The sequence below is a fragment of the Ailuropoda melanoleuca genome, chromosome 17 (assembly GCF_002007445.2).
Source record: "Ailuropoda melanoleuca isolate Jingjing chromosome 17, ASM200744v2, whole genome shotgun sequence".
Classification (NCBI taxonomy): Eukaryota; Metazoa; Chordata; class Mammalia; order Carnivora; family Ursidae; genus Ailuropoda; species Ailuropoda melanoleuca.
The window spans coordinates 18,967,654-18,989,608 of NC_048234.1; the positions used below are offsets into that span (position 1 = coordinate 18,967,654).

At 36.1% G+C, this 21,955-nt stretch overlaps 1 protein-coding gene across 5 annotated transcripts in view; it reads right to left on the reverse strand.

Moving 5' to 3' along the window:
- RIC1 (RIC1 homolog, RAB6A GEF complex partner 1) overlaps positions 1-21,955 on the reverse strand; it is a 187,599-nt gene that overhangs the window by 64,865 nt on the left and 100,779 nt on the right. For 4 of the 5 annotated variants that reach the window (XM_034647000.1, XM_034646998.1, XM_034646999.1 and 1 more), the window contains exon 3: positions 17,536-17,615. The exons of the other annotated variant lie outside the window; for it this stretch is intronic. In XM_034647000.1, the coding sequence (XP_034502891.1) occupies positions 17,536-17,615 (80 nt within the window). The remainder of the gene's footprint in view (positions 1-17,535; positions 17,616-21,955) is intronic. 5 annotated transcript variants of the gene reach the window in all.

Below are 21,955 nucleotides of genomic sequence, written 5' to 3' on the forward strand. Positions count from 1 at the left end.
CTTTTTCCAGAAAAGAAACTAAAGCTTAGAAATATTAAGAATTTTGCTCTCAGTCACAGAGCTACTAAGTAAAGGAACTGACGTGTGAGCTTGTGGCTTCAACTTCAGATCCTAGGCCACTGAAAACTACTAGAGAGTTAAGGAGACTAACAATAACTTCATCTACAGAAAGAAATGGACTGGGGAGGGAGTAGCATCTATAGATTAATTAGGAGACTGTCAATAAGAGTACATGAGGGAGGCCTGGGCTTCCACAGTGGCAGTAAAAATGTCTTTTCAGGCCACTTTATCCCAGTGCTTTTTTTTTTTTTTTTTAAGATTTTATTTGTTTATTTGACGGAGAGAGAGAAAGAGAGACAGGCAGTGAAGAGAGGGAACACAAGCAGGGGGAGTGGGAGAGGAAGAAGCAGGCTCCCAGCAGAGGAGCCTGATGCGGGGCTCGATCTCAGAATGCCAGGATCACGCCCTGAGCCAAAGGCAGACGCTTAATGACTGAGCCACTCAGGTGTCCCTATCCCAGTGCTTTTTGGAAAGAGATAATAAAAGCATACTGAGAATTATAGTTCCTGCTTAGTAACAGGCTTCAGAGACAGACAGGTACAATCACAGTGTACACATAACTGGTTGTCATTCAAGCTATTGACAAATAATACATTCTTCATTCCTGCGCAGTGCTTTCCTGCCCACTTAAAATTAGGTTTGGTCATGTGATTGACTTTGACCTATAAATCACGAGAGGAAACTATTTGTGTCACTTTAGGAAGATGCCTTAAGAGCCAAAATTGGTACACAATGCTATTTTATCCTCTACCATAGGGACATGGCCTATGTCAATTCATATAGTATACTACATCAAATAACTACTAGTTAAGACTGTGGTCCAATAAAACTCCACAAATTAATAGTTCGTGATTACTGTTCATGTATAATTTTATTAACTATGTAGTCTGAGGAGGAGAAAGAAAAAGGAATGAAGAAAATGAGCACAGTTTAAGAGACTTGTGGGACACTACAACCCAGACCAACAAAGGTTTAACGACAGTCCCAAAGGCAAGGCAAGAGAAAGGAGAATAATATCTGAACAAATAACAGTTGAAAAAAAACAAAATAAAACAAAGATAAAAATCTAACCACCCAATAAGTTCAGAAACTCCAAGTAGAATTTAAAAAGATCCACATCAGGATACATTATATTCAAAATACTGAGAGACAAAGAGACTCTTGAGCAGCAAGAAAAGTGAGTCTTCATACACGACAAGGGAGCCTCAATAAGATTAGCAGCATCTCATCAAAAACCATGGAGGCCAGAGCCACTGGGGTGACATACCTCAAGTGCTGAGAGAAAAAAGTCAACCAAAAATTCTACACCCAGAAAAATTATCCTTCTTTCAAAATAAAGGAGAAATTAAGAGATTTCCAAATACAGAAAGTGAGAGAGAATTTGTTGCAAGTAGACCTTAATTATAAGAAACTATAAAAGGAGTCCTTTAGGCAGAAATGAAAGGGCACTAGACAATAATCCAAAGCCACATTAAAAAAAAAGAAGAAGAAGAACAATGATAAAGGTAGCTACAAAGGTAAATATAAAGCCAATAGTGCTGTATTTTTGCTTCAGAATTCCACCTTTTTACCTATATAATTTAAAAGACTAATGCATAAAATAATAATTATGAATCTACGTTATAGGCACACAATGTATGAAGATGTCATGTATAACAAAAACATAAAAGGGGAGGGATGGATATGTACAGGAGCATACTTTTTATATACTATTGAAGCTAAATTATTATTAATGCAATTCAGGTTGCTGTGATTCTAAGATGTTAATTGTACTCCCCAAGGTAACCACTAAGAACTAAAACATATGCAGAAAATGAAATGAGACAGGAACCAAAATGGTACAGCACGAAAAATCAAACACAAAAAAAGGCAGTAATGGAGGAACTGAGTAACAAAAAACACATGACACACAGAAAACAAATAGCAAAATGGCATTAAGTCCTTATCAGTAATTACTTTAAATATCACTGGATTAAACACTCCAATTAAAAGACAAACACTGTCAGAATGTTGTTTAAAAAAAACAACAAAACATGATTCCATTTCTAAGTTTTCTGTAAGAGACTTACTTTAGATCCTAAGACACAAATAGTTTGAAAGTGAAAGGATGGAAAAAGATACTTCAAATAAATAGCAAATAAACAGAGCAGGGTGTTTTGAGTAAGACCTGACAAAAACACTTTCAATCAAAAATTGTTACAAGACAAAGAAGAACATTACAGACAATCCTCAACTTACAATGACTTGACTTACACTTTTCCACATTTACAACAAAGTGAAAGTGATACATACTCAGTAGAAACCATTTCTTGAATTTTTATCTTTTTCTGGGCTAGGGATATGCAGTATGATAATAATCTTGTGATGTGGGGCAGCAGCAGAAAGCCACAGCTCCCAGTCAGCCAGGTGATCACCAGAGTGAACAAATGATACACTTAAAAAATTCTATACCCATACAATCATTCTGTTTTTCACTTTCAGTACAGTATTCAACAAATTACATGAGCTATTCAACACTTTATTATAAAATAGGCTCTGTGTTAGATGATTTTGCCCAACTGTAAGCTAACCTGAGTGTTCTGAGCACATTTAAGGTACGACAGGCTAAGCTATAATGTTTGGAAAATTAGGTACACTAAATGCATTTTCAATTTAAAATATTTTCAATTTGTAGTGGATTTACTGAGATAAAAATTCCATCATAAATCAAGTAAGATCTGTATACGTTAATAAAAAGGTCAATCCAGCAAGAAAGTATCACAACTACAAACAGATACACATATAACAACAGAGCCCAAACATGTAAAGGGAATACGGACAGAACTGAAGGAAGAAACAGTTCTACAAAAACAGCTGGGAATTTCAATATCCTGCTTTCAATAATGGACAGAACCTGACAGAAGATCAGAAGGGAAACAGTGAATCGAAACACTATAAACCACTCAGACCTTAGGCTCATACGAATATTCCACCCAGCATCAGATACACGTTCTTTCTCAAATGCACATGAACATTCTCCAGGACAGAACATAGATTTAGCCACAAAAATGTCTCACTAAATTTAAAAAGACTGAAATTATACAAAGTATCTTCTCTGACCACAACTTATCAAAGGTAGACATCAATAACAAATGGCAAACTAGAAAATTCACAAACATGTGGAAATTAAACAACACCTCTTAAACAACCAGTAGGTCAAAGAAAAAAACAAAAGGGAGATAAGAAAATACTCTGAGACTAGTGAAAATGAAAACACAACACCATGCGATGCAGTAAATGCAGTGCTTAGAGGAAAATTTATAGCTAAAATGCTTACATTAAAGAAGAAGATCTCAAATCTATAACCTAATTTTACACCTTAAGGAACTAAAAACAGAAGAGCAAACTACACTCAAAACCAGCAGAAAAAAAGGATATAATAAAGACTGGAGTGGATATAAACAAAACAGATAAAAGAGAAACGAAAATAAAATCAGTGAAAACAAATCAGTTCTCTGAAAATATTAATAAAGTTGAAAAAAACTAAGGAAAAAAGGAGGCTCAAAACTCACTAAAATCAGAAATTAAAGTGGGAATATTACTAGTGAATTTGTGGAGAAATAAAACAGATTATAAGAGTCTACATATTTAGTGAACTTAAATCCCCAACGTCTCTGGACATAAATTATCTTAAATATCTAGCAAAGGCAGATTATGTTTAATATTATGTTTAATAATTCAGAAAGCAGCCTTGACAACAATAACAAATCAACTTATTAAGAACAGGCTAAGTCATTTTTCTCATTCTATAAACACACAAAAGGATAAAAGGTGACTTGAAAAGCAGCTTTTCCAAAGTTACTGTCAGTGAAAAGTAAAATCGGACCAGAACCCAAGTAGCTCTAATTTCAAATGAAATCTCTTCTCCATATCTCTAAATTGCTGTATATTTGTCTGAGGTAGTTAACATCAAGCCCAATATCATTTAAAAAGTAGGAAAAATGAAATCAAGTTAGTTCTAGAGTTTGGTTTTACTAATATATTTTTCACAAATTAAGTTTCCCAGCTTTCATTCTAACGAATGCAAGACATTCATGTCAACTGGTGGCCTCCAAAGGGCAATAAAAAATGAAATGTTTCCATAGGGTAGGTCAATTAATCAAACTTCCACGGCCTTGAGGAGGAAACAGTTTCCCACGAAACTGACAAAAATCAAAACTCAAACTACAGTACTCAGAAATTTGTTACAAAATTACAAAGAAGTCTTAAAAGAAAAAAAAAAAGCCTGTAATTTATGTCAAGTATGCTTGATAAGGGCTAAAGTGATAACTAAAAACTGTCACTACACAATTAAACTCAACATTTATTTCAACAAACTTTATTATGCAGGAGATCTCAAATGCCTTCAGTGCCAGCCAAAGAAAATAACAATGTGGTACACAATCTGACGGATTTGGGAGATGGAGGGGATGGACAGGAACTTCAAGAGTACAGCTAACTATACAGTATTTCTCTTATCAATGTAACTTACCTAAATCTGATCTTTCCTTCCAAGTATAGCTCAAATCCTAAATACAAAATTCCCCTGACAACCTAGCACTTTCCCCTAATGCTATTACCACTTTTGGGGACATTCATTCACTTCGCATTTGCTGCTTTATATTGCCCTTATCTCTAAATTGTTCTCTTCATTTGCATCTTATACATCTCCAGCACCCCGTACAAATATTAGGAGGCACACAAAACAATGAAGAGGAATCTCACTCCAGATTTTCAAAACTTTTTTCCCCTTATTTTATTGAGGTATAATTGACATAGAATCTGTATAAGTTTAAGATACAAAACATAATAATTTGATATATATTATTAAGCAATTACCATAACAACATTAGTTAACAATCCATCACTTTGTGATGAGAACTTGTAAGATCTGCTCCCTTAGCAACTCAAGCTTTTTTTAAAAAAGATTTTGGAATGTGCTACACTTAATCTAATAAATTCTGGCAATCGTAGATGAATTCTGGGACCAAGAGGCTTTGGTTCTCCAATCATAGCTATGGAAAGGCTCAGAAAGGTTTCTTTCCTCACACTCTATACCTCATGTGTCATCATTTGTAGTCAACACAATTGTTTACTAGTATATCAATAATCAAAGTATTTCTGGATGAAATAAAATGATGATATCTGGTTGTGGTAAAACGCATTCCAATAAAAAAAGATATAAAACTGTTCAAGTTGACTGATGGGCAGGTGGCCACTTTATTAGTATAATAATAGAGAAACTAGTACCAAAGTAGCCCTCCAGAAACAATAAAAAAAAAACCTCGACAAAACAGAGGCAACAACTGTGTTGAGACACTGGATAACAGGAACCACAAAACTGTGATGAAAAACAAAAGAACTGCTCTGATAGAAGTCACTTTCCGACTACCATGACGGACAGGAGAATGCAAACCTAGTAGGACAGTCTTGTTCCGCTCAGGGAAGTAGTAGCAGCCGTCTGTGGAAGAGAGTACCACAGGCAGAGGGTCCAGACAGAGGCTCCCTGGAGTCTTTGTGAATGCTAAGCTGTGTAAATATATGGTGGAAACCCACTGCCTGCCAAAGAATAGCTGCCAGGGTTTGGGCTACAAAGCTCCAACAGGGCTGGGACACATTCCAGTTCTGACCAGAGACAAGAGACCTTGCTAAGGACTAGTACATTCCGTGGACAGCTCAGACAGGCTCAGCTAACCTACAATAAAGGTTGAACCCACCTTAAAAACAAACAAACTTCAGAAGGATCGAAGAGACCTACAATTTAATTGACATTCAAAATAATCTCAACATTCCCTAAAGGAAAAGAAGAAAACTCAGACATTCGATAATATCACACAATTTCCATCATCCGATATAAAATCACCAGACACGTGGTATGACCCAGCAATTCTACACCAAGGTATTTATTTACTCAAGAGATACAAAGCTAACTGCAGAGCAAACTGGGATTGGAATCTAAAAAAAAAAAAAGCAGACAAGGGGGCACCCAGGTGGCTCAGTCAGTTAAACTTCTGCCTTCAGCTCAGGTCATGATCTCAGGGTCCTGGGATCCAGCCCCCATGTCAGCCTCCCTGTTCATTGTGGAGCCTGCTTCTTCCTCTCCCTCTGCCTGCTACTCCTCCTGCTTGTGCTCCACCCCCCTCTCTGTCAAATAAAATCTTTAAAAAAAAATTTTTTTTTTTAAAGCAGGTAAGGTTGACAATTTCACTTTTCATTGCTTGTTTTCATAAGAATATAGTCATGGATTACCAGTGTAAATTTTTTTTAAGTGCTATGGGATTGTATGTGAAGGATCAGCTACTTCTTGGGTACAAGGGAGAATTAGAGAGCTGAGAGAAACGCTTTAGATGTAAGATGTTTGACTTCAGCTTCTCAGCTACCTCATAGAGCTTTTTATGTAAAACATGCAGTTGGGGGGGGTGCACCAAGAAAACAAACAGCAAATGAACAGAGACATTACACAGGAATTGTGGTTTCAGTGCTAAAGGTAGGGGAAAAGTAGGTTCTAAATGCCAGGCCAGAGCTTGGCCTTCACTTTGTGGTGACTGGGGAGCAACAAATGTTTAATCAGGAATGAATATCTCAAATATGCAGAGAATTCCTAAAACTCAACAACAACAAAAACCAAACAACCTGATTCAACAAAGGACTCCAACAGAGAGAAAACACTCAACATCACTAATCATTAGGGAAATACAAATCAAAACTAAACAAACAAAAACAAAGTGTTGACAAAGATGTGTAGGAATTAGAATCCTTGCACTCTGTTGGGAATGGAAAAGATACAAACACTGAGAAAAATGTTATAGCAGTTCCTCAATGAATTAAAACCAGAATCACCATATAATACAGCAATTCTACTCTGGGGTATTAACCCAAATAAACTGAAATCCAAGTCTCAAAGAGACCTGCGAACACACATGTTCACAACAGCATTATTCACAGCAGATAAAATATGGAAGCAACCCAATTGTCCATCAAAAGAGGAATAAATAAGCAAAATGTGGTACAGACATACCAGCTTCAGTTACAGACCACCACAATAAGCAAATCTTGCAAAAAGCAAGTCACATGAATTTTTTGGTTTTCCAGCGCATATGAAAGTTGTATTTACACTACACTGTCATTTTTTAGGTATGCAACAGCATAATGCTTAAAAATACAATATACATACTTTAATTTAAAAATACCTGATTGCTAACAAATGCTATCATCTGAGCCTCCTGCAACTCAAAATCTTTCTGCTGGTGATGGCTGACTGAACAGCGTGGTGGCTGCTGAAGGTCAGGATGGCTGTGGCCACTTCTTAAAACAACAATGAAGTTCAGTGCATCAACTGACTCTCCCTTTCACAAAACTTTCTCTGCAGCCTGCAATGCTGTTTGATAGCTTTTACCCACAGAACTTTCAAAACTGGAGTCGACCCTCTCAAACCCAGTCACTGCTCTATGAACGAAGTTGACCCGATATTCTAAGTCCTCTGATGTCATGTCAACGGTCTTCACAGCACCTTCACCACGAGTAGATCCCACCTCAAGAAACCACTTTCTCTGCTCATTCATCAGCAGCACTCTTCTGTTCCAGTTGTATCCTGAGATCGCAGCAGTTCCGTCCCATCTTCAGACTCCACTTCTACTTGTGGTTCTCTTGCTATTTCCACCGCTTCTGCAGTGACCCCTTCCTCTGAAGTCTTGAACCCCTCTCAAAGTCATCCGTGAAGACTGGAATCAACTTCTTCCAAATTCCTACTAATGTTGATATTCTGATCTCTCCCCATGAATCATGAATGTTCTTCATGAAATCTACGATGGCGAATCCTTCCCAGAAGGTTTTCAATTGACTTTGCCTAGATCCATCAGAGAGCTCACTATCTACGGCAGCTATAGCCTTAAGAAATGTTATTTCTTAAAGAAGACGACTTGCCAGTTGAAATGACTCCTTGATCCATGGGCTGCAGAACGGATGTTGTGTTAGCAGACGTGAAAACAACATAAATCTCACTGTCCAACTCCATCAGAACTCTTGTGCGATCAGGTACAGAGTAAGTGATATGCGAAAGGAATCTTTTTTTTTTCTTAGCGGGTCTCAACAGTGGGCTTGAAACATTCAGCAAACCATGCTGTGAACAGATGTGCTGTCCTCTAGGCTCTGCTGTTCCATTTACGGAGCACAGGCAGAGTAGACTTACTCTAATTCCTAAGGGCCCTAGGACTTGGGAAATGATAAATACGCACCTGCTACAAGTAAAAAGTCACCAACCGCATTAGCCCTGGCCAGACGATCAGCCTGTCCTGGGAAGCTCTGAAGGCAGGCACGGACTTCTCCTCTCCAACCAGGAACGTCCTAGATGGCATCTTCTTCCTGTGGGAGGCTCTTGCATCCACACTGAAAATCTGTTGGTCAGTGGAGCCGCCTTCGGTCATGAGCTCGGCCAGATCTGCTGGATCACTCGCTGTGGCTCCCACAGCAGCACTTGCTGCTTCGCCTTGCACTTAATGCCACAGACACGGCTTCCTTCCTTACACCTCACGAAGCGATCTCTGCTAGCTTCAGACTTGTCTTCCGCAGCTTCCTCCTCTCTCCCCGCCTTCCCGGAATGGAAGAGAGTCAGGGCCTTGCTCTGGGTTAGGCTTTCGCTGAAAGGAATGGCGTGGCTGGTTTGACCTTTTATCCACTAAACATTCTCCACATCAGCAGAAAAGCTGTTTCACTTTCCTATCGTTCTTGTGTTCACGGAGGTAGCACTTTTCATTTCCTTCAGTTTTCCTCGCATTCACAGCGTGGCTAACTGGCACAAGCCTCCTACCTTTTGGCCAATCTCGGCTTCTGACATGCCTTCTGCACTAAGCTTAACCATGTCTAGCTTCTGATTTTAAGTGAGAGACATGCAACTCTTCTTTCAGCTGAACACTTACAGGCCATTGTAGGGTTATTAACTGACCTGATTTCAATGTTGTTATGTCTTAGGCAATAAAGAGGTCAGGGAGAAAGACGAGGAAATGGCCGGTCAACAGAGCAGACAGCACACACACACAGCACTCATCACTGGAACTCACCATCGTTGATGAGCACAGTCCACGGCACCTCAAAACGAGTACAGTACTAACATCAAAGATCACTAATCACAGATCACCATGACAAATAATAAAATTTAAAAACTTGAAATACTGCTAAGAATTACCAAAATGTGACAGAGACATGAAATGCACAAATGCTACTGAAAAAAGGACACCAACAGATGTGTTCAACACAGGGGTGCACAAACCTGCAATTTGTAAAAACACAATATCTGTGAAGTACAACAAGGTATGCCTCTATATGCATATAATGGAATAGTATTCAGCCTTAAAATGTAGGAAATTCTGAAATACGCTACAACATGGATGAACCTTGAGGACACTATGCTGATATAAGCCAGTCACAAGATAAACACTATGATTCCACTTATATGAAGTATAATTATATCCTCAGAAAATGGTTAGGATGGTAAATGTTATGTGTGTTCTACCACAATAAAAAAAAATGGACATAAAAAAGTTCACTCATAGGATCTTTCTAAAATTTTATCATTCCAGAAAGTAGTGATGCACATTGTTAGTGGTTTTGTATCATTACAGACAGGTGTTAAACTGATTTAGAATAAAGTTAATACAGACTTTTAAACAGAGTTCCTGAGATAAGAATTTACATTATCAAGTCTGTTTTAAAAAATAAATCTATCAATGCAAAGGATGGATTTCTGTAGGTAGGAGAAAGAGACTAGAGGAAGAATGAGTTAATAAATAAGCTTTTCCAATAGGCAAGGAGAGGCCCTAAAGGCCCCTACTAAGACAAGGGGAGTGAAACACAAAGAGGCAAATTCTAGAGACACTGAAGAGCTATCAGTCAATACGACACAACTTGATTACCAAACAAATATGAGAAATAAGGAAATAAAGATTCCAAGGTTTCAACCTCCCACAACTGTAGGAAAGATTATGGTAACTGCAAAAAATGTGAGAAAAGCAACAGCATGTGGCTTCCTTGGAAGGAAGAAGATGAGTTAGGTTGAGACATGATGAATGTGAAGCTGCCTGCAGGCCTATCTAAATGGATCTGTCCTAGAAAGGTGTGCATGAAGCTCAAGAAAGTAGCACTAAATTAAAGAAACAGACCTGGATCCCATGCGCATGTACTAAATAATTAAAGCCAGGTAGAATACGTAGAAGGGAACTCAGAACAAAACTCTGGGAGCACTAAAGCACTACTGTAGGCACTGTACAGTAATTCACGTACTGACTTCATCTTCATGAAGTAGCAAGCATTCACTCTATTGTTCAGATGAGTAAAATAAACTCAAAAAAAGACAGCAACATGATTAATCCTGCTAAGGAAAGCCACAGAAAATTTTTAAGTAGAGAAATGGCAATTAAATTTTGTATTAAAAATTCATTTAGGGGAAAACCGTAAAATATGTTTTAAGACAATATTACAATAATCCAGGAGAAAAGAGACAAAACCCAAAGTAAAGTAGTGTTGCTGGGGACTGGGAAGAAATGCAGACATGAAGGAGACACACAAGGTTGAATAAGTAGAATATACAAAAGGCAGAATACACTGGACAGGATACAGATGGGCAACTGAAGTTAGAGAGCGAGAGGAGTAAATAGAATCAAGTAAATGGTGGTACCATTTACCAAAAAAAGGGAATTGGCCATAGGCTTTCCCAGGGTTAAGTTGCTTAAAAATCGGAACATAATTTTTCATATTTTTACACTTAATAAAAAAATTCCCCACTTTTTTCTTTTTTTTTGGTGGGCGGTGGTTCATGAGCATGGGAAGGGGAGGGCCAGAGGGAAGAGAGAATCTTAAATAGGCTCCATGCCCAGCACAGAGACTGACGTAAAGGTTGATCTCACAACCCTGAGATCATGACCCTGAGCTGAAATCAAGAGTTGGATGCTTAACCAACTGAGCCACCCAGGAGCCCGCCAGCCCCACTTCTAATTTTTAAACTGTAAGTTATTAGGTAAAACCTAAAATGTATTCACAATAATGTTACTTACTTTCTTACCTGCTAAATCTCTCCAATCCAGAATTCACTTCCCCTGGTATGTTGTTTCCTAGTCTGAGATCTTTTCAAATGTCATCTTCTCAGTGAAGACCCTGACCACTCTATTTCAACCTAATCCATTTCCCTACTTTATTTTTCTCCATAGAAACGTTATCATCTAATTTGTAATGTATTTTCCTTATTAATCACCATCTACTAGAAGAGTGCAAGCTCTAGGGTAAGGTTTTTCATCTGGTTTTCCTTCCTTTACCCACTGATACCAGTGGGTATTCCCAGCATCTACAACAGTTCTGGAGCATCAAAAAATTCAAACTTTAAATGAAAAGATGTATAGATAAAGAGTTTCCTTGAAAGATGTAGTATCCTTATCACCAGGCCTTTTATATCTAAAAACAATTTTTTGTTTACATTATCACACATTCAGAAAGCCTTCAGTCTGATAAGAACAATGTGATTTTCTGATGTGAGCAGAGATTTTTTAACACTTCTATAATTCTTTGCATTTGGGTGCCAATGTTAGAAGTATGGCCAACAGGGGAGTAGTTTTCAGTGCCCAGAATTTATACAACATCACTATCAATCTTATTATTACTAAGTGCTCATGCAATTATGATGTAAGCTAATGGATACAAAAGATGTAAAGTTCAATACACACCTACATTTATAGAATGTATATTGAAATTAATGTACACAATGTAATATTTCGAGATCAAAGGGAATCAAAAATATTAGGATAACTGACATATTTGTCAAGTTTAGAAACTGAAACAAGGTACAATGTTAGAAATAACACTCTAAATCTATAGAGCCTTAAGGGGAAAAAAAGCAGTTAAAGTTTATTTTCCAGAAAACACTAAAAATTTACTAGCAAAAAGGAAGTAACAAATGTTGAGGGAAACTTTCACATGTCTATTTCAGACCTTTTCTCCTCTAAAGGTGATGTAATTTCAGTAAATGTTTCTGTCCCTTAAATGTTTCAGGATTTTTCAGAGTAAGCTGTATTGAGATTAGAAACTGCTAACCTCAATGCGCTATCCTCTACCTGCTTCCCACCTGACACTACTTCATTAAGAGTCAGCTAGGAAGAAGTCTCAAAATCTAATAAACAATGTTGGGGGTAAGGAAAAGGAAATGAGAGATTTGAGTTTATTTTTTTTTAAGATTTTATTTATTTGAGGGAGGGAGAGAGATAGAGAAGAGAGAGTGAGGACGAGCGGGGGGGCGGGGGGAGGGAGAGGGAGAAGCAGATTCCCAGCTGAGCAGGGAGCCTGATAGGGGCTCCTTCCCAGGACCCTGGGATCATGAACTGAGCTGAAGGCAGATGCTTAACCAACTGAGCCACCCAGGTGCCCCAAGAGGTTTGAGTTTGGATGGTTGTTCTGGAGTGGGTTTTTTTTTTTCCCCCATGAAGATAATCTCTAGATCTTTAATATTTGATAATTAAACATACTGAATTTTAATATAACTTTTTTTTTTTTTTTAGAACTTTGTCCTCTTACTAGTAAGGTGGATGTCTGACAAAAGAGGTTGATAGTAAGAGTGGAAAGACAGAAAAAAAAAGAAAAAAAGAAATTATTCTCATTATAAAATTAAACATGATTCGCAGTTTCAAGATCTACCATACTCATATTTAAATACAAACAAATCAACACATTCTAAAGGTATATAACAAGTTATTTCTGATTTATCCCTGGCAGAGTTTTCTCCATAAATTTCAATGCAAGTTCCCAGATATGAAAGAAAAAGCCAAGAAGGATCTTTAGTGGACAACTCTGTCCAATGGTCTGTGTAGCTAACACGAAGGGACATTTTAATATAGAATGAAATGTACAAAAAGATCAAACAAGTGAAACATTAATCAAAGAGTAAATGACCTTTGAGGCATTAAGAGTCATTTGATAGGACTGCCACCATTGTTGAAAGCTGACTCCCAATATAAGGAGGAAGGATGCTGGAAACACCACTATGTGGAAACTATGAAAGATCACGGGGACATCCGACCCGTTCTCGGGTGGAGCATAATGGAAAATGATATACAGTCTAAGGTTAAGATGCTGTCACATAATACAGGGAAGTTGAGATACCCCAGAAAAACTTACGTGATGAACTCATAAAATCAGAGAACAGAAACAAGAGACAACCGTGTTTCTATAATTGATAAGAGCAGGACTAACTACTGGCCTCAATTATACTACCTCTATTCTTCACAACCATTACATATATAAACCCCTCCAGGTCATTTCTCCTGTTTTGGATTCACTACTCCCCAAAAAACCCCACAGTAGCAGATGACCTGGGCATAAATAGGACTGAGGCAGTAAAGTATTGGCGGTTAAGAGCATACACTTGGAAGCTACGGCACTTATGTCTGAATCATGGCCATAGCACTTACTAGTGAGTGACTATTGCTAAGTTAGCTGGCCTCTCTGTGCTGCAGTAATTGTACCTAACTACTCACAGGGTTGTTACCAAGATTAAATGAGTTTGAAAAAGTGCTCAGAACAGTGTCTGGAACTGCCGCAGGGCTCACAATGGCACAGACGACAATGCTGACGCACTGTCAAAACTAAACATTTTTTTAAACTCCCCTCAAACCCGTGTATGAACCACTTTCCCAGTTTTAAAAACAGGAACTCCTATAATCCTCCAAACAATCGAAGAAAAAATATTTTTACTCCCATTTTATAAACAGGTTCTACAGAAAAACTAAAAACTTAAGCTGGCTAAGTAACCCGACTAGACAGCAGTCTGGCACTAAAATACATAATAGACTGATTCTCATGTGCCCTGCTCTACAAAACTGTTTCCCTAGAAGATATTTTGATCTTATGTAGCAGTTACTAGAAGTTAAACTGGGAAAGAAGTCCATTATCAGGTCAAATATTAAAAATTCAAAGTCACTTAATATATTCTATACATATAAAATTACTTCATATATACTTATACACATAAAATCACTTAAAATATTAGAAATGAAGTAAAAATTTGGTGAAGGAAAAAGTTATTAATAATAGCATTAAAAACAGCAGCTGTCCATTAATTTTCCCACATATGAGGGAATTATGTAAACATTTAATATGCATGATCTCATTTAATCCTATGAAATAATTACTACTGCCACCTCATTCTACAGATGAGGAAACTGAGATTTTGGAGGTATTAAATAACTTGACAGAAGCTATCCAGCTGGGAAGAGAACAGTGGACATTCAATCCCAGGTCCACATGAGGCCAAAGCCTAGCCGTTTAGCTAAGGCAAGACACTACTCATGCCGTACGAAGGCAATACACATTTTACTGAGCCACACACTGAAACCTGTGATTGTCAATATACTGGAAGAAACCCCAAATTTTTTAAAAAATATAATTTATTTTCTTTAGTTCTCTAGTCCAACATATAGTTAAACACAGCAAAGTTCATGCACTGTCAGCACTACTACTTAGTCAAGGGGCATCCTCTGGAATCTTAAAATCAGAAGGTAGAAACTCTTTTGAAATTCTCCGCAACACAAAAAGTGAGCCTCAACATACTATTCCAAATTGCTGTAAATATATGAAATCATGTTTGTGATCTGAAATAATGGAAATGGTATTTTTCACTGCGTAAAGAGATGTTATCTCCCTACCCTGTCAACCTGGACTAGTATGAATTAATCAAGTATTTTCAGGAGCATGTCTAAATAGAGCAATAAAATGGGTTCAAATATGCTAGCTCAAAATGTACAAGGTAATTAAAAACACTAATTACAACAGTTCTTCAAAAGGCTCACAAAATTACCGCTTAAAATGAAAAACAAGTTCTACATTATCCACAAAACTGAATTTAAAATTTCTAAACATCCTATCAAAATGTCCATAACATTTTAAACAACACAATTTATATACTGAAAGGGTTTTTGCATTAAAGATTTTTATTGAAAAAAATCACATTAGTACAAAAGATTTCCAAAATTCAACTTACACCTCAACTAAGATTACAAAAACAGGTGGCTTATGGAATCAAGAAAATCTAGATAGTTCCTTAAAATCTATGATAAATGGATTGGAGTTACATTCTACATGGCCTAGATTAGCTTTCCCCAACGTGTTTTCTCAAGAATTTCGGCAAGTATTAAGCAACTTTCATAACACAATTTTTAAAAATCTTTTTTTTTTGCTTTTGTTATACGTTTTTCAAACACACTGATTTTTTTTTTTTTAAACCACACTGAATATAGTGCAAACCAAAAATTCTGGAAAACTCAAGAGTTGAAAGAAAATGAAAAATCACTACAGTTCTACAGTTCAGGAGCAATTACTACAAATATACATTACTCTAGCTTTTTTTTTTTTAAGATAATTTTTGTTGTTTTGTTTTGCAAAGTTGTTGTGGTCATATAACATTTATAATTTTGAGTGACTCATTTCTTCACTCGGCATTTTAATATGACCAAGTTCTCAATTTTGTGAATTTTTTGAAATATATTTAATGACTGCATATTATCTGAGAATATACCATGGTTGACTTTCATACCAAAATTCTCTATTATCACACTTTTGTGTATATCTACTATCAGAAGCGTGTAAGAACATATTTTAAAATTCCTCTGAGAGCAGAATAAAAAAAAAAAAAAAAGACTATTTTTACATATTGGGGCACCTGGGTGGCTCAGTTGCTTAAGCAACCGGCTCTTCATTTTGGCTCAGGTCATGATCCCAGGGTCCTGGGACTGAGCTCCACGTTGGGCTCCATGCTCAGTGGGGAGTCTGACTGAGGATTTTCTCTCTCCCTCTCCGCCTCCCTAAGCTCACATGCATGGTGTGTTCTCTAAGATAAATAAATCTTTAAAAAAATTTTTTTTAATTCTTAAAAAAAAAAACCAACAAAAAAAGATTATTTTTACATATTAAAATGTGGTTTCTAAAAAATTTGTATTTAATGTTTTGAGTTACTAGTGTTTGAGTTACTAATTAACAAGTTTCTCTTTTATTTGTTATATTTCCTATCATGAGATCGCTTTCCCCTATTTACCTTTTGAAATCTTTGTGTTTCTTAGTAATTCATAGGTCTCCTTAAAATATATTTTATAAAAATATTACATGAAATATATTTTATACAATATAAAAATAGTAGGCCTCAGTCCTATTTACTGAAAAAATTTTCCCCAATTTGTTACCTGCCTTTTTAATGTTATTCCTTCTCTTGTTAATTTTCAGAAATGTAAACTTTCATGTATTGAAATCTACTTTCCCTCTAACTTCTTATATACCTGATAAACTCTGGCCATCTCCTACCATCTAGAAACGTGATATTCACGTAAACAGTCATCCAACTTTAATGGTATGATTTAAAAAAAAAAAAAAAAAAAGGAAGGGGCACCTGGGTGGCTCAGTCAGTTAAGTACTTGCCTTTGGCTCAGGTCATGATCTCAGGGTCCTGGGATCTAGCCCCGCATCAGGCTCTCTGCTCAGCGGCGAGTCTGCTTCTCCCTCTGCCCTCCTTCACCCCCTGCTCATGCTCACTTGCTCTCTCTCTCTTGCTCATTAAATAAACAAAATCTTTTTTTTTTTAATGATTTGTTAGTATATTATGTTAGTCACCATACAGTACATCCCCGGCTTCCGATGTAAAGCTCGATGATTCATTAGTTGCATATAACACCCCAGTGCACCATGCAATACGTGCCCTCCTTACTACCCATCACCGGTCTATCCCATTCCCCCACTCCCCTCCCCTCTGAGGCCCCCAGTTTGTTTCTCATACTAGGATGATCGGTAGGGGAAGAAAGGGATAAAGAAAGGGGGGGTAATCAGAAGGGGGAATGAAACATGAGAGACTATGGACTATGAGAAACAAAATCTTAAAAAAAAAAAAAAGAGGATATGCTTTAAAATTGGTATGCTCTTTTATTTCAAAAGTTCTTTCAATAAAACATTCTTTTATTCCAGAAGTGAGGCAAAAAAATTAAGGAAAAGAATGCAAAATATACAGAACAACGTAGTTTGAAGATCAAAGTCCTGTTCCTTCAAGTTCTATCCAAGACGTAACTGCTGTTCGGGGTACATATTGTTTTCTATGCACATACAAAAATATACAGGAAAAAGTGCTTGTAACTTTCCTGACATTTCCTCTCTACCCTTCATGACGTTTTAGCCCCTCCCTAATAATGCTAGAGTATATTAGTCGTGATCCTGAATGTCTAAGAAGGGATACAGTACATTCACCCAAGATTCTCAAACTTTTTTAGTAACAGAATTCTTTATTCAATTAATGACAGTTCAAAGACTTGGTAATTTTTGAAATACTATTTTTAAAGTACTGTCCTGGCTTTATTTTATTCACTTCAGACAATGCAAAACTGGAATGTTTTATGAATACGAAGTATGCAAACCAATTATTAAAAGAATGAAAGACAACAAACTTACTTGGGATACACTGGTTCATAAAGGTACTTGTCCCCTCTTGTAGATGTAATATGAAAAAACAAGATGTAGCCATATGCAGTCTGAAAGATAAATTTTATTTGCCATAAATTAAAGGGTAAGGCTGTAACTAAAACCTTAAATTTTATTTTTATATTTCTTACTTTGAAAACACTTTACTCGTGGGAGCCCTCTTTTGAAGAGCTATACTCTAAGTATGCAATTAAAAAGTAACTTCTTGTTTAATATAACCAACAAAAAGAGCTTTTATATTTCGATAATATTTCATAATGTCATTGAAATAGTTCATAATGTACTGTAGATGTTAATACTCTAAAATAGTTACAGTATTCAATAGCAGATTATTATTTTACAAAATATACATAACTTTTTGAACTCTGCAATATGGCAAATAATTTTTTTTCTAATCTTTTAAAGCAAAAATGTCACCAAATACTATGATAAGTTCTTGACTCTACTCAAAGTTTACACAATATAACTTCAGAATAACATTTATATATTTCAAAATCAATCAACCGGCCTCTAATGGTTTACTGTAAGATACACTGAGACACAGAAGAAAAACAGAGCAAACCTCCAATTTCCAAACCTGAACATCAGTTAATTTTTTTAAAATTAACAAAATACTTTTAAAATACAAATTGTATTGAAGCCTTACATAATCATGGCACATATCTGTCAATGGTGAAGCTCAATCACTTTACACATTTATAGAAACACATAAAATACTATATTTAGCTGTTTCTAACCAAACATTTTCAGGCCTGAGTGAAGTGGCAACTTTTTGGCCCCAACTACTATGTATTCATACTGAACTCTTATCATTTTAGAAGCAGGTGGATGAAGTAGGTGGGCTTTTACTCAAAGTAGAACAAAAAAACTGAAAAAAATTATTCAAGGTTTCAAATTTCTTTCTAGTACCTGCTTCTGTTCTTCACGTAAAGGAATGCCAGAGGAAAAACCATTTCTTCAGCAGGCAGGTGTTTTGTTTAAGCTATAAACTTTACTATTTCATAATCATACGTATTTCAAAATTCTAGCTCAATATATTGGGACACAAAAGAAAAGAGGCTAAGATCATCATTCTAATTTCTCAGGTGCAATTTTACCTTCTTCAAATCTGGAGAATCTGGGATCAAAGGAAAACAGATTCAAATCGAACCATATTAGACATCATAACCCCTACACAGATTAATGACTTTGAAATTTGTAAACTGTATTATTACCTTAAATGGGCTAGAAAAGTAAAATAATATAGCCTAGGACTTACACGAATAACATACAAAAGCTGTCTGGAAGATCAGTCACTCAAGGTCAAAAGTTCAACATTTCAGAATATCAGATGCTAACAATATACTTTTAACAAGTGCTTAGAAGACTATGATGCCAGAGAAAATACAGCATCATTTTGCACCAGCATTTAGAAATTTTATATAAATGGTATACTAGACAAAATTATAAGTAATGTCTTGATTTACTATTCCAGTATTTTGTATCAATCTTTACTAAGATCCATAGCTTCATATGTATATAAATGCTATATACGTCCAGATCTCACTGATCTTTTCCTAAACAATCCTTCCTTTAAAAAGTCCTGACTCTGAACAATTTTAAAAGTTTTGGTAATAACTGATCATCTTTAAAAAATAGCATCATTGTTGTTAACTATACCAAAACTGTTACTAAGCAGTGTTATGATCGCTTTTCCCTTCTAACCACCAAAATACTGCAAATAAGCATACAACTGCTTAATCTACAGGCAGCAGTCCCAATACCTTCTTCTAATACTCATACCCATTGTTTCCTGCTCTCTCTCTCTCCCACAAATACACACACACACACCCCTAATTTTTCTAAGAAAATGAAAAGACAAAATAAAGAACCTCAGAGTTCTCTTTCCTACCATATCTCAATTTTTTTTTTCTTTCTCACCCACATCAATTTTTTTTTCTTTCTCCAGGATTATTTTACTGGATTCTCTGGTTTTAATTACAAAGGCCTAACAATTTTTGTAGGCAACTTGAATGACAAGCCCTCATATCTCTTTCTTTTGTATATCCATGAATAAGGGTCACAGACATGTAAGAATAAAGGCTATCAAGAGAATAAAAGAAATCACTACTTAAACGGAGAATGGAACAGACTTGTCTCTCTCTAGTAACACCACTTAGCAGAAAAAGAACTTTCTAGAAACAATTTTAAAGGATGTTAATAATGCATTAAAAATTCAGTCAGGGTACGAATACTCAAAGAAGTATCTTTTTTTTTCCAACTGCAAATTGCAAACAGAGATTTGAAAAAGAATGCAAACTATCTCAGATAATCCCACAGTTTAAAAAGAAGAGTTTGAAATCTGGAGGTAGTGGTGGTTGTTGATGGCATCAATACTATTAACTGCTTGTTTATATTTTGCCTTGTTGGGCATTTGGGAAGTTNGGAAGGTTTCCAGGTCATGGCACTGAAAAGGGGAACTAAGGCAGAGCCTGGCAGACTCCCCAACCTGAGGAGATGAAGCTGAGAGCCCAAGAGGAATAAAACAGCTACAATTCATACAAAAAGTACAGCGAGAGGAGAGCTGCACACAAAAGAAATCCAAGAGGACCATATACACACACGTGAGGAAACTACTCAAGGCAGGAGAGAAGTCAAACTAAAAGGATCAGTAAAGAGAACAGTGCTCCAACAGTCCTGAGAACACTGCCTGTCCCACAGCCAGACTGAAGAATTCATAATTCACAGGGAATTAGTAAGAATGCTCAGAGAAGTAGTCCTGTGGTGATCCTAGAAAGGTATGGCCTCAGTAGTGGGGAATAATCAGTTTTATTGAGTGCTGTTCAAAACCCACGTTACAAAGAGTAAAATAAGACATGAACATATCATACTATCTGGAAGTAATCATCACTTCATCCTGGAATGAAACTCAAGATAAATAGGACCACAAAAATATCCAGCACACAACAAAGTAAAATAACAATGTCTGGCATCCAATGAAAGATTACCACATATGCAGATAAACAGGAAAACATGAGACACAATGAGGAGAAAAATCAACCAATCAAGAATGATCCCGAACTCAATTAAATGTTAGAACTTACACAAAGGGGCATTAAAACAGTTACAGCCGTATTCCATATGTTCAAAACATTAGGAAATGTAGAAAACCCAAACCATTTTTGAGAGATAAAAACTAAAATATGAGATCAAAATATAGTGGATATGACTAATGGCAGATTAAATACGGCAAGAGAAAAATTCACTGGTCATAAAAGCAGAGCAGTAAAGATTATCCAAATGAACCCCCCCCAAAAAAACCCCCAAAAACCCAAAATAAAGCTAAAAGAGAACTGGTGAGTTGTGGGACTTCAAGTGGCCTACTATAAGTATAAACCGGGTCCCCAAGTGTAGAGGTAGAAATCAGAAAAAAGTTGTATTAAATTTAATCCAAATTTCATTTGTTTCAGTTAAACTTCTTTAAAAGTTAATTGACTTTTCAAACAAGAATAAGAGCAATGTATGTTGTGATTTTACCACATGTAAAAATAAAATGGGTACAATATATGTTCCTTGACCTCAGTAAAATTAAAATTAGAAATCAGTGACAGACTTAGGAAAACTCTCAAATATTTTGAAACTAGATAATATGCTTCTAAATAATTCATGGATCAAAGAAGACATCAAAAGGAATTTGAAAAAATACAGAATAATAAAATTTGTGGGATGTTGCTACAGCAGTACTTAAGGGGAAATTTTAGAGCTTAGAGAGCTGTATTAGAAAAAAAGAAAAATCCCAAATCAATGACATTAGCTTTCACCTTAAACTACAAGCAGATGAGCAAATGAAACCCAAAGTAAGCAAACTAAAAAGAGAAATACCAGAGGTCAGAGTGGAAATCAATGAAATACAAAACAAAAATAAAAATCAATGACACCAAATTCTTACTTTTTTTTGTTTTGTTTTGTTTTAAATAAAATCATTAAAATTGATACACCTCTACTCATACTGGCAGAGGGCGGGTGGGTGCAATAACCACTATCAGAAATGAGAGCAGTGACATCACTACAGATTCTAGAGGTATTAATTACAACTTGAATTAAAAGGACAAATTCCTTGACAGACAGAAATTGCCAATGCAAGTACCTTATAGGCCTACTTTCTATTTACAAGAAACTTAAATTTCAACTAAAATCCTTTCCACAAGAAAACACTATGCTCAGATGGTATCACTGGTGAATTCTACCAAATATTTAAGAAAGAAATATCAATTTGACACAAATACTTCTAGAAAACCAAAGAGGAGGGGGACACTTCCCATCTTATTTTATGAGGCCAGCATTACCCTCAAACCAAAACCAAAGACATTATAAGAAAATAAACTACAGATCAGCATTTCTTATTAAAATA